At 42.5% G+C, this 14,351-nt stretch overlaps 1 protein-coding gene across 2 annotated transcripts in view; it reads right to left on the reverse strand.

The window, feature by feature from the left end:
• The window catches only part of CNGA3 (cyclic nucleotide gated channel subunit alpha 3), a 29,346-nt gene extending 18,766 nt beyond the window's left edge, over nt 1–10,580 (reverse strand). For both annotated transcript variants that reach the window (XM_059839461.1, XM_059839462.1), the window contains exons 1-2: nt 10,465–10,580; nt 2,272–2,403 (exon numbers count right to left, since the gene is read on the reverse strand). In XM_059839461.1, the coding sequence (XP_059695444.1) occupies nt 2,272–2,372 (101 nt within the window). In that variant the 5' untranslated portion in view covers nt 2,373–2,403; nt 10,465–10,580. The remainder of the gene's footprint in view (nt 1–2,271; nt 2,404–10,464) is intronic.
• Between the last annotated feature and the right edge of the window lie 3,771 nt (nt 10,581–14,351).

The following is a 14,351-nucleotide window of genomic DNA, read 5'->3' on the forward strand; positions in this document are numbered from 1 at the left end:
GCAACTAAATACCTCTCATAATCAAGAGAGCCAAAGGAGCCTGAAGAGTTTCTGAATTTGAGGGTAAGCTGGGCAGTTCCCTGGGTGCTGCTGACCATCAGAACTGACTACATCTCTGCTCAGGACAGCAGGAATGTAGGCACCTGCTCACATAAAGACACTGAAATCCAGATGTCTACAGCTGAATCCCACTTTCAACTTTAGATAGCCGACCTGTGTCTATAAGCTGATGTGCTGCCTCTCCTATTTGAGCTGTTTCTATACAGAGGCTGGGTTTTAAAAATGGAGATTAATTTGTTATTTCTGGGGTTTTTTTTTGATTTTTGTTTTAACAAAATGAACCAACTTTATAACGCTCTACAGAGTAAGAATACGGGTACATGAATCACCGCAGCATAAATGAGCACAGCATTTTAAAGATCAGGAGCAGCTTTCTGTAAATGGTTGCAGAAAATGCTTTTCTTGGTGACACCTCATTTCACAGCAGAAAAGTGCTTAAGCACATCCTTAGCATTAAGCATAAATTTAACACCCACTGACTTTATTAAGAACTAAGTAATGTGTTTAATTGCTCTGTTGAACTATAGCAAATAGGAACTGGAGGAGAGCAAAGGCAAAGAAGGAATGCTGCTACTCTAGCAAATGTGCTTTTTTTCCCAATATCTATAGTTGTGTATTTTGATGCAAGATAGAGAAAACCTAAAATCCTGGATGGTTTCTATCTTTCGGTACAGACATATTCTAAAGCAAATCTGAATTTAAAAAAAAAAAAAAAGGTATTATAAAGATATTGTATAAACTTAGCAGCACTCATTTCAAAAATCCAAAAATCTTAAATATGAGATCTCTTTTACAGAGCAAGACTATATCTTCTTACCCATCTATGAAGCCGTGCAATTAATGCTGATAATATTAAACTTTCCTTTAAAAAAATGCCTCTTCAAGACCATCACCATGATGATAAAGTGCAATTCATATTTCAGTCCCTCTATCTGTCAAAGTCATTGCCTCTGAAATTGCAGATGACCGCAGGGATTTAATTCTACGTTTAAACCTTTATAACCCCGCTCTCACATTGCAGACAGTAATTCCGTTCTGTGAGCTGCTAATCACTGACATCCACTACAAACAGGACATTAAAAAAAAGGAAAGGAAGAGACTCATTTCAATCTGTGTTTTCATTTTTTCTAACACATCAGTGTTAATGGAGAGAAAGGGATAGGGCTCTTAAATCTCTAAAAGGAGACCATGGGATAGTGCAACAACAGGAGGCAAGCGTTACTGCGCAGAACAAATCAGATCCATTTTCACAACTGTAGGTACATCTATGTGACAGCAGGTATCATGTAAGCAAAGCAAGAAGGAAAAAAGCACCAATTCAAGCAGAGTATCCATTGCAGGTGCTAGGGACATGCAATCCAAAAATCACCATAATGTAGGGAGTCCCATCAGCCCATCAGGATTTTGGGTGCTCTAGTCTGGGTGTGCATTTGAACAGCAAGAGACAGCCTGACAAAATCCACATAAACAAAGTGGTTGGCCATAACAAGCCAAAAGCAGAAAACTTTTTCCAGCCTTTAGAGATGCTATGGATCATCAGGCATCTTTCCACAGGCCCAGAAGGCTTTGTCCAGTCTAGAGGAATGACTGCTACTGTGCAATAGGTAAGTGCAAGCTCACTGGCACGGTTCAAACAGCCACTTTAAAACTATCAAAACTAGAGAAAGGTGAATTTAAAGAAACTATTACATTTCCTCTGTACAGTGGGACACTCTGAAAATCCAGCACAAAAATGCTGATACTCTTTATACACTACAAATTTTCCCTATCACATGAATAGGCAATTTGCAGAGGCTGCTTTAAGAAAAACAAACATTCCCAAGGCTTTTCACTGCATGGTGCTCAAAGGATTTTTTTCTTGACCAAATCCTACATACTCTATTGGAAGCACAGACCCTGTGTGCTGTCTGTGTGGTAACTTGAGAAAGAGGTTTCTCTTTAATGAGTCAGTGCAATTCCCACTGATGTGAAAATGGGCTTTTATCCTGAGGTAATACAGCTCCTGGTTCCAAAACTGCAAACCATGACAACCTCTCTGTGTCTGTCTCTTCTATACTTTGGAGAGATGTTGTCAAGGCTGTAAAGTGCACTGGGCCAACAATACCATGACACGATAGTCCCATAATTCTACCTTCCATTCCCAGAGCTACAGGAGTTCCACAAACTATGCAGCAATCTGTCCTCTTGACTGTGATGAAAGGAAAATATTACCTGATATAGCCATTTTCAATCCTTTCAATATCTTCATCAGCAGTTCTGACAGAGAGGCTGTGTACACCAGGGTAGGAGTGCTGGGTGTTGATTTTTGCCATTTTGCTTTACATATCAACATCTAAATGACAGCTGAAATGGGAAAAAAAATGATGGAAGGCTTCAGAAGGAATGTGCTCAGTACTCAAAAAGAGTTATTTATTAAAACAGAAGAACAGCAAAAAGCAATTTCAACCATCTGAAGGACAGTCAGTGATATTTACACACACACATGACACGTGCTTCTTGATTTATTTGCAGTAGACAGAAAAAAATGTGTTAGTAAAGATTCATCGTGACCAAAGAAAAAGGGTAACATGACACCATATTCTTTTAGTCTCTGGACTTTATGGACTCCCTGCACTACCATACCTATTATTCATAGTGAAATTGCATTTAAAATCTCATTAAAAGAAGGTTAGTGAGAAAGTCAACCAAAAAAGGTCAGGTAATACATGTGCTAGGACAACTTATTCCACTTTATATTGATTCCTCTGTGCTAATTTTATCTATTTTATGATGAAGATTTTTATTCCAAAAATCCATATTAACCAAGCAGATAATTAATGACATTTACACCTTAGTTTAATGCAGGCCATGCTATAATTCTGTATTATTAAAACTCTGCAGTAAACACACATTAGGGGGTTTTATTACAGCGCTTCAAAACAGTCTCTGTTAAGATATTTAGCAGCTCAACTCCCTCAAGTTTTAAAATATTTGTTGGAATTCCTTTCCAGATTTGATCTTCAATGCTTTTCCAAATTCATATCACATCTACTACTTACAAAATGAGTTTTAAGACCCAAGACAAGTGTCTTACAAATGAAGGACTGAAAGAATTTCAGTGACAGCTTTGCATTTTTCAAAAATAATGTTTAGAAACTCCATTCAGGAACCTTTTTTGTTTGAAATATGACTAGAATGAAATTCTCTCAGGATCAATCAATTCCCTCACACTAGGTCATGTCCATTTTTCACCTGTAATCCTCTGTCTCACTGACCACACAAGATCCACCTTCAACACTAAATGAAATACAGATCTTTCAGAAACCAACTTTGAGACTTGAAGCAAAAGTGAAGCAAAGCTCACTATCCATTATTAGAACATTATGCAACCACTTTCTTGAAAACAACATGCCTGACTTACCCCCCACTCAATTCCCAGACAATTAAAGAAAATAATATTCAACATTAAAAATTATTTAATATATTTTAAAGTGGATTTTTTTTTTCATCCAGAAATAATGAAATTACTCTAGAAACAGCCTTGGGCATCACTTAATATTCAAAAATTTTATTAGTACTCCCCATCACTAACTTTGCCTTAATTTAAATCAGTAAATGTCTGTGTCTCATCTTAAACTGAGCCTTGTTCATGTTGATTAACTGAAGTCTAACTGTGGGAAAAATTGGGCATTTTTATGACACACTGATACAAAAAAATTCAATTCTTTCAACCCACTCTTAGATTGGAATGTTCACTCAGAAGAATTAACTTCTAAAGTGCAGATAATTTATGTTAAAAACATAAATTAGAGTTTTAAAAGCTTGACAGTGGGAAGAATTATTCATAAGTAACAAAGCATTAACCTTTTTTCTAAAGTTGTCATTTCAGAGCAAATTTAGCACTGAGTGAAGCTCTTGACTAGTTCTGACACTTATCAGTTGCACTTATCAGTTCTGGTGATTCACAACCAGATTGATGTCTACCTACAGCAGTACTTAAAAACAAGGGTCACCTGGTGTATAAACCTGCTGGTTTACAACCTCCAACAAAGCAACTCTGTTAAAAAAATAAAACTGCTAAAACAATAAAAGCATGAGATAACGAAACCCTTCTTAAGTCTTGGGGTGATGTAGATAATTTGCTACCAACACCATGGATTCTCCCACTGAAAAGACACACTGCTTCTGAAACTGGAGATGAGTGAACAATGCCTTTCTATGTTTCAAATGCTGTAGGTGTGGCACATGGATGCATTTGTGCATCAGCTCCCAGAAGTTTGGTTAAAAAACATGAAGTACAGTATTTCTTTACACTTAAAACTGAAATGGCTGAAATTGGATACTACTAATCTGGAATTAAACACTTTTAATAGATATTGGAATTATATATTCCAAACCTTCCAAAAGGCTTGCGTATGCCAGTGAAGTACTGAATACAGGAAACCTTATTCAGACTTTCACTAAAGAAGAAAAAAAAGTAATCACATATGAAGCCAAACACTATATTGAATTAAAAAAACAGGAAGACAGAAAATCCAGGACTAAAGAGTCACTTTCACCACTGCAGAAGTTTATTAACAGTATTCCTCAGGGCTCTGGTGGAAAACCTGTTGTTAATGATGCTGATAGAAAGATGAAGTGGTGATACAGTAAGATCTCAGGATGGCAAAAAATTGTATAGGCAAGAGAAACAAAAGGACTGCAGAGAACCTCAGGATGGCCAACATCAACTACAACAATTTCTCAATTTGATAAGTGATGTGCAACACAGGCAAATACAATCCATGAATACAGGTGAGCAGCATGCAAACCACTGCCCTAGTCTAGGGAGATTGACATTTCAACATTGGATCCAAAATATGGCAAGTATTTAACTAAGGAGCAGCTTACAGGAGTCAGCCAGCAGGAAAGTCCTGAGGAATCAGGAGGCTCCACAAACACCTTCTGCAGGGCCACAGAGAGACAGCTCCAACTATCTGGGACCTGCAATCCCAAAACTGCCACTAAACACTGGTTCTCACAAGGCAGTTTTAAGAAGAGAGTAGAGCTCAGTTTCATATTTAAAACCAGGCAGAGTGGTGGGTTGGCCTTGGCTGGCTGCCAGATGCCCACACAGCTGCTATTGCACTTCCCCTCCTCAGCAGCCCAGTGGGAGAAAATAAGATGAGAAAGCTCATCATGGAGCAAGAGGAAAAAACAGGAAGAAAAAGGACATTGGAAGACCAATTGTCATCACAGGCAAAATGGGCTCAAACTGGGGAAAACTCAATTTAGCGCAAATTAAAAAGGAGTTGGATGGTGGGAAACAAAGATAAAACACTCTACCACACATTTTCCCCAGATTCAACTTTACATTCCCAACTCCTCCAGCTCCTCTACCCTACCCACCAGCACAGGGGCTGAGAAATGGGAGGCTGCAGTCAGTCCATAATGTTTCCTCCTTGCCACTCCTTCCTCCTCACACCGTGCCCTGACCCAGTGTGGGTCCTTGCTGCAGGCTGCAGTTCCTCACAAACTGCTCCAGGGTGGGTCCACTCCACAGGCGGCAGTCCTGAAGGATAAACCTGCTCCACGGTGGGTCCTCCATGGACCACAGTCCTTGCCAGGAGAACCTGTTCCTGCACAGGCTCCTCTTCACTGGCTGCTTCAGGAACGATTCCACCAAAGGGTCCTCCACAGTGGATGTCTGCTCCATCATGGAGCCCTCCAAGACTTACAGGGGAATCAAGCTCCAATGCCCACAACACCACCTCTGCTTCTTCTCCAATACTGCTTTCTGCAGAGATGGTTTTCACCCTTTCTTTTCCCCTCAGTCCCCTCACACTGCCTTTGTGGCATCCTACTCTTTCTTAAGTGCTTCTTCCCTCTTGGCCACAGGGGATGAGCTGGAGCTGGCTGGAGCCATTTGTGTCCAGCACAGGCAGCCCTGGCTGCTGCTCACATCAGCCCCATAGCCCCTGCCAGCCCCTGGCACTGCACCCACCCCACACTGGTACCTGCCTTTTATAAATAACAACTCCTACCTGGGAACTACATTCTCTGCTGAATATTTAATGCTAATAATTACACTGAGGGTAAAACTTGATTACCTAAAAGCTGACAAGTCTGGTAAATCCATGTTAGGCACTTAGAACAGGTATTTAGCTCACAAGTCATTTAACAAAAGAGTAGACAGACAGACACATTGTCCTCTGAGCCTCAGTCTAGTCACCCAGCAAAATAAAACTTGAATCCCTCCTAGCTTGTGAAAGATTGGCATCTTTACCAATGCCTTAAGGAGAGTTTTAACATGCTTTCTCTCCTAGTCTTTTCTTCCTTGCTACCCAATATACTTACCTGAAAGGGATTAATAATTCCACACTCAAGAATATTGCTTTTCAGTGCCTAAATCACTGAAACTACAGCTGAACAAGACAGATGTGTTATGCTACTAAAAATGTAACAAATTACATACATGTAATTATTACATACATGGTAGTACTCCCTATTTGAAATGTAAATGGTCAGGCTCTTTTATCTTCTTCCTTTTGGATTCAATAGCAACTGAGGTTTTGTGTAAAACTATTTTAAAGGCACTGTCTGGTATAAAAGAAGCATTTTTAACAAGACAGCCAGTTTGACAACAAGTATGAGTTGAAGTAACATATGAAAATTTTGCATTCATGTAAGTATTTCCTAATTTTGAAAATCAGGTTCTACTTGTCTCTTTAGGGCTACAACATTAAAGACCTAGAAGTAGAGCTATGAAGGTTGCAGTATCTAAATTTTAGGAGCTCTGCCATCCAGTGGATTTCCTGAAGTAGGAATGCAGAAATGCAGGTAAGCAGGAATATGGCACTAAGAAGGAAGCTACATATGTGAAATGACTGAAACCAAACTGGGATATGGAGAATAACTGGGCTTCTAATTCCAGGCCCAAAGGAGTGGCACCCAATTCACAGCCATAACTCCCCTCTTTCTGATGTCAATTCACCTATTTGCAGCAAATTGCATTGTGCTGAGCAGCTGCACCTCAAAAATGAGAAACCTTCTCAAGCCTGCTTCAAATTAAGCAAGAAAAAGCCAATTTTCCTCCTTCTTCAGAGCCTGCTGCCAGTAGCTTATGGGCTCCAAATAGCTTTCTCATGAGTTTTCAGTGCTTTAGAACACCAATGGCAGCAGCAGTATCTGTTTTCAGCACCCACTGCAATCTGGACACAGTCAAGGCCTCTGAGCAGCTTTGAGGCTGGGTTTCAGACAATTTTGCACCCTCTCAGCAGGAAAAAAAGCCCAGCACACAGTCACACAACTTAATATTACAAATTATAACAAATTTAGGAAGTTGATAGCTATCCACTAAGCCATCAAAGTGAGCTCTGCAGATTGTCAAATATCTGTGAAGGATCTTTGAATCACTGTAGTCTCCCTCTCAAGAGCACTGAGAGTGCATGTTTGGGCTACTCTAGCAGTTCCCTTTTGGGGCAGAATATGCCAACCCAATCTAACTTAATCCAAAATTGTTAACCAACCAAGAATTAATACACCTGATACAAAGTAAATGTAGTTGTTTATCAAGTAATAATGACAGATCGAGCTATTTATACCACCACTCAGTTTTCTTAATGCTTATTTGTTTAGAGTAAAAGGACTCCCGAAAGAAAATATGGCAAAATTCAAAAAAGAGCTTTTCAAGGTGAAATACGTATCACCACCACAAAGTAAAAGATGACTTTACATATGATTTTACAATGCATCCTATGTGTTCGTGTAGTTTTTAAAACACTGTTGTTCTTGAAGCTTTCAGCATTTTATTGCTGTAGAAGCAGTGATAAGCTTCATAGGATCACTAACATCATTTTAGTTAAGACACATTCCAAATCCTCATACAGCCTCTCAGGTTCAACCCTGATAAGTCTTTGGGATTTATTCTGGGATTTGACCTCCGCCTACATGATCCTTGTTATATCACTTGCTAATAGTTGTAGCTCAGCTGTGCATTATGTATCTTGTGTGTGTTCTGTGTGACAGGCTGCAGCTCCAATGATGCAACCACTAACGGCAACAAATGGATATCAAAGACTGGACACTGGAACTTCTAAATAACGACATGGTTTGAAGATAAAGCACAACCTTTTCTTCAAGGATTTGGAGGTTTGCAAATTCACCGGCACATTGGACTCTGGCACACTCATATGGAAATCAGCTCTGTATGAAGGCCATTAGATCAAACTCAGGCAGCTGAAAAAAACAATCAGCAGTACTAAATAACCCTCATGAATTCATTACAGTTTAAATCAACAATTCTTAAATTCTAGGGCCTCTTTTAAAAGCACACTTTTCAAAATTTATTACTCTCTGCTACATCATATTGCATTTTCTACAGTCTATGAGCACTGACATCTCCTGAGAATGCACATAATTTATATGCATAGCCCAGTAGCCTCAGGACCAACCAAGGATGTCAAATACTCTACCTTTCACAGGTACTTTAGATGTGCATGCACTTCATAAAGCATTGCATTATTCATGTATGTATAATTTATAGTTCTACAATGAAATGCACATGATTACCTTTGATCTATTTGATGCCTGAGTCTCTGGCACTTTTTAGTACCAAAATAATCATTCAAATAAACCGAATTATTGGGATGAAGTTTTCCTTCTGTAACTATGAACTATTAGCAATATAGTTCAATTTTCTAAGATTTACTAAAGTTTTCTGCAGACCATTTTCTGCAGACAAATTCTTTTTTAGACTGGAAACTTTTCAAGAGAAACTAGCTGTGGAAGTTGAATTTAATATTGTAAATTAAAACACAGAAAATTAAAAATTACAGCTGACTGGACAAGCAAGTCCCATCACGCTGTTTCTGCAGCCAGCACGGGTTAACACGGCACAGGTGTCCATGTTTCTATACAGCAAATAAGCTCTGTGCAAGGCTTCTGTAGCCACTGCCTAAAATTCACTGGTTCTGCCAATGTCTCCTGTCAGTGCATTCATATATCAAGGTAATTCTTAAGAGTGAACATAGCAGGGGCATGGATACAGCATGAACACAGCAGGCTTACAGTCCTGAATGTGTGCCTATAAAATAAATGTGTATGTTTGCAGGTGTGCACGTGCATATGTGTGACTGTTACCCATTTAAATTCACCCCCTGCCCATTTTATGCAAACCATTGGAGCCATCCCATTTGCCTGGGGAAGAGAAACACGAGGGGTAAATCGTGTCACGTTTCACAAACCCTAAGGAGGCATCCTACCGAAGAGGATTTAAGAGATGCTAATGAAAAGAGATGGCAACATTGGAGAAGGCTGCCGGACAACGTGCTGAACCGAAATGACTGAGCTTGGGTGCAAATTGGATGACAAAGGCTGGGATACACAGAAGGCAAAGCTGACACATGCTGATATGGAAGGATGAGGTATAATTTTTTAAAGCTGATGTGTTCTTCCCTCAAGTCATTCACTACTTGTTTACAATGATTACCCTTGCTGATTCAACATCCCGACAGTCCCATTTTCATTTGCAACATGTATTTTTCTAATCAGGTGGTTTTAGCATGCATACTCAAAGAAAACAACATGAAAAATACCAGAGGGAAAAAAACCAAAGACTGTGCTAACTGAATACACACAGTTAGGCTATTTCAAAATCTGTAACATCTGAAACTGCAGATGTAGTTTTACTCAGTTGTAAAAATGAAAATTACAGATTTTAAATACAACAATCCTTTAATTCTTTGCTTTGAATGCACCAACTACGAATATGGAAAACAAAATATAGTTAAAACAGGTAGATCAACAGGTACCAACATTTTACACTGAACATAATTTCTTCAGAGATCTAAAGTACTGTTCACGTCAATTTTCCTTATCTTCTTTAGACTTTTCCTCTTGGCAAGTGAGGGGATCTTGCATTACAGAAAGACACTTATTATTACCCTATCTTCTACATTCTTAGGCAGACTAGGGCCTGGATTACAGTACAGGACTTTTGCAAAAGATGTCATATTTCTAGAACCAAAGTAAATTTATGGGAAGCACCAGGAATCACCGGAAAATTATTCACTTTCACTTCTTGTAGTATTTGCTAGCATTTTTTTAATACAAGGTTTGATAGCCTCAGGCACCGGACATTGGAGAAGTGAAGAGAGACATGGATCAAGCTAGTAAAATTAAGTGTCAGTCAGCAGGAGTGGAATAAGTCCCCTCAGCCCCACTTCTGCTCAGATTTGTGCCCTGAATCCAATTTAATTGTAAGTACACAGATCTCTGCATCAATTAATCAAATTAACACTCATCTTTAAAATTAAATAAATAAACAAAGTTTACGTTTCCATTTCAAGCTTCTGAGCTAAGGCTTGGAATTGAAGTCTGTTGCAGGACACGATGCCGCTCTCACAGGCGTGACCGAAGGCTTCCTGCCTTCTGCTCCACACTCACCTGCCCACGCTCTCCTCCGCAGCATCCGAACTCTGGAGCTCCGTCGGTCCGTCCGTCGGTCCGCTTGCCTGGATGCGGGGCCCCGGGGCGCTCTCCGTGGCGCCGCTGCCCCTGGCCGGCCCGGACGCGCTCCGGCCGCGCCGGGAGCCGCGGCAGCGCAGCCGCCCGGCCCGGCGGGGGCGGCGGGGCAGGGCAGGGCCCGCCGAGCCGCCCCTCTGCGCGGCGCGGACGGATTACGGCCGCAGCCCCAGCGCCTAAGCCCGGCTCACCGGGAAAAGCCGCTCGAAGGGCTTTGCGATCCTGTTAAGTTCTCGGAGAGGATCAAGACGTCAAAGGGGCTCGGCGGCGCCCCGGCACATTTCGTGCCACGCCGAGGAAAGTTGGGAGCCCGGCGCGGGCAGGGCAGGGCAGGGCAGGGCCGGCCCTGGGCCGCCGGCGGAGCGAGGATCCGCAGCCCCGGGCGGCGAGGCGACGAGCGGCGGGGCCGTGAAGGGCGGCCGCGGGCGGCCACACGCCCCGCTGCCCGCGGCAGCCGCCGTGCCCCGGGCGGGGCGGAGCCGTGCCCGGAGAGCCCTCACCCCTCCTCGCCGGGGCGGGGGCCACGGCCCCAGCGCCCCTGGGCCGGGCAGGGTCCGGCTGCCGCCATCCGCCTCCTGCTGCGCTTCAGCCACCGCGGGCCGTTCTGCCGGGAGGGCCCGTGCGGAGCGGGGGGCTCGGCGGCGCTCCCGGCCGCGCTCGGCAGGAGAGCTCGGGGCCGGCAGGGAGAGCCGGCTCCCGCCGCCTTCCTCTCGCACACGCCGCCCGCGGCTCCTTCATCTGCCGCCGGCGGAGGGGCTGGAGGCAGCGGGGATGCTCAGGAGGCGGGTGGGGACGTGCCACTGACAGCTCGAAGCGCTTCCCTCTCGGCAGCCGTCGGGGAGTGTATTTCCCGGGGCTCTGGCTCCGCCGTCCCTGTGGGTCCTGCCCGAGGGGAACCGCGAGGGGACGGATGGAATCCCACAGCCGCTCCCAGCACTGCTGCTGGGGCCGACACCCTCTCCATCATGAGAGGCGCTTCTCCTCGCCGTACCGATGAATAGGTTTCTTCTTCAGCTCTCTGGCCCTCGCTCCCTGACCTCCTTGAGGGTGCTGACCCTCATTTTCCTGTGCTGAAGCTCCCTCAAGGCTTTTACATTCCCCCGAACTCCATCTGTTCAGTTCTGATTCTGCTTTTCACAGGATTCAGGAAAGTTGGAAACAAAGAGTGTGTATGATTCATAAAATGATTCTTCAGCTGGGAAATGTCAGCAGAAGCCATGTCATTCCTAACTGAAAGGCTGCTGCACTTTTCTGCATGTCAATTGAGCTACATTAAACACAACGGGACATTAGAAAAGCGTTCTGAGTGCTCGGCTTATTATCGTGCTTGTCAAGAAAGATGAACCGCATCACGCAAAAGGGACTGAGGAGAGGAAAAGGCCATGGCTAAAACTCAAAACCCCATCAGAATCTCGTGGTGTCTGTCTCCCGTAGCTGTCACACACCAGTCTTCAGAGTAAGAGAGTTGTTAAGAATTAGAATATAAACCCTAGGCAGAAAAACAGAAGGCAAAAAGCATTTGAAGAGCATCCTTTTTCATGTCCTTTCCTGCTGGGCTGACCCCTCTGGAGTTCTCCAGGCAGCATTTTGGAAGCACTGGGACCACAACTAACCAGCCAGGTGTGCACCGAGTGCCAGGCTACTGTCGTCCTTTCAAAGGCTCAAGCACTGGTTGCACTTTCCAGGTGTTCCATGTAGATATATGCCCCTTGCAGGTCCTGGCTTCCTCCTTAGACAAGGTCTGGTTGTACATCTTGCCCTTGTGTTCTGGTTGCTACGCAAAGGAAGCCTGTGAATGGAACACAAGAAAAAGCTGTGGAGTCTTCCAGAGGTCCCAGATATGGACAGTAAGGGGATCAGGCTGAATCAACAAAAATGAATGTCCACATCCAGAATGGCATCACTGTCCAAAGTCTGTTGTTGAATTCAGTGGTACTGCTGCAAGGAATTCTGGAGAAAAGACTGGGTTAAAGTTGTAATACGTCTTCACAGTACCTCTAAACCAGTTGCCTAGGAATTGAAGATGACAGGAATAAAAAATTCTGTTTTCCATTTTCTGAATTGTTAAGTATAAATCAGAGCATGCTTATTCAGGGAGCAAATATTGCTTCTTTCCAACATATTCATTATTTCCATTAAATTTTCTTTCCAAGTTTCATTCTTGCTTCATTTGTACAATCATCAAACCAGTCCCCTGAGAGCCATTAACAAGTATGTTCAACCTGCTGACAGCTGCAAGGTATCATCCATCAAAATTATTATGTTCATCAAGGCACTACTGATGATTTATCTCAGTTGCCTAAAGTTATTGGTCTTAGATAGACACCTCTTTAAAACACAACCATGAATTACCATGTCTAATTTCAACAAGGTATTTTTCAGTTTTATATGCAAACTAAAGATTAATCTTGTACCATGATGTATGCAATTAAGCAAAGCCTCCATTATAGTTTGTGACTGGAAGTTATAATTAATAAGAAAGGGAAAATCTGGAATTCCAGCACAGTTGGACTTCAGTGATCCTTGTGGGTCCCTTCCAGCTCAGGATATTTTATGATTCTATATAATGATAGAAAGGAGTGAAGAAGGCGTCCTTTCACTGCAGTAAACTGCAAGTTCTCAGTTGCTCTAAACTGATACAGGTCCCAGGTAATCAATGGAGTTGAGTTTATTTACAGTACCTGTCTGCACAGCTCCATTTTGAGGAGCTCTGACATTACTCTGATAGTTCTCTCAAAGCTGCTGTGCTCTGCAGTGAAGCGCTGCCAGGATGCATGACAAAAGAGTAAGGCTTAATAAAGAGGAATGTGTTATAAAGTCTCATTTCATTCAAATTGGGAAACGATAATTTCCTGTTTGCATTGTAGTTCTGCCCTGTTTCTTCTGATTGTTCCACTTCAGAGGAATTAAATGAACAAAGATCTGTGAAATAATTGGACTGAATTGCCAACCTTAGAAAAGCTCATTTGGTTTTGCTCCCAAGAGAAACACTGATTAGATCTGCCTTAGAAAGCCATTCTCATTTGAACAATGTGAGTTACGATTCCGAGAGGACCTGCAGGATTGGAGCTCCACTGAACAAAACTGTGAAGTCAACATGTGCAAATGCAAGACAAAAAGATTCAAAAGACAGAATAAATAGAAACAAAGAATAGAAGCATCCAAATGAGGCATGTGAAATCCACATCATAGGTATTTTCCCAGTTTTTGAGCAGCCTGATCCTGTGAAGAACTAACTACTGTAGAAAACTGAACATAGCCAAGCTGCTTTCATAAACTAGCCCCACCAGAGCCAAGGATGTCCTGATAAATAAAAGAAAATGGTCACAAATACCTATGTAGTGTTCTACACTGAAATCTCCATGGTGTCCTAAGTATAAGTGAACAAGCTCTATTTATTTTGCCTTACTCTGCACCACTGGGGTGAGGTGCAGTAAGGGGACAAGATAAGAGTCTGGTATTCTTTTTTAACCAAAATTAATGAGCTCTTACCTGGCTGGAGTAAAAATAAATGCTGAATTCAAGTAGCCACTGTGTTCCTTTGAAATGAATGAAAAGCATCCCCAAGGTTTTGGTGTAACAGGGTTGGGTCCTTGTTACATACACAAAAGCCTTAGCATCCACCTAAAACCAGTCATTTTTTCCAAGCAAAATCACAGTGCAAGCCCTTACAGGCTGAACTCTGCAAAGAATGAATGGTAGCCCTCTAACTTTGCTTTGGTGTTCCTGCCACAGCAAACGGAGGCATTGCACAAGAGCAGAGCAGGGCACGGACTGGAGAGGAGCCTTCCCGCCTGTTGTCCCAGCAC

This window comes from Haemorhous mexicanus, chromosome 2, assembly GCF_027477595.1.
Source record: "Haemorhous mexicanus isolate bHaeMex1 chromosome 2, bHaeMex1.pri, whole genome shotgun sequence".
Classification (NCBI taxonomy): domain Eukaryota; kingdom Metazoa; phylum Chordata; class Aves; order Passeriformes; family Fringillidae; genus Haemorhous; species Haemorhous mexicanus.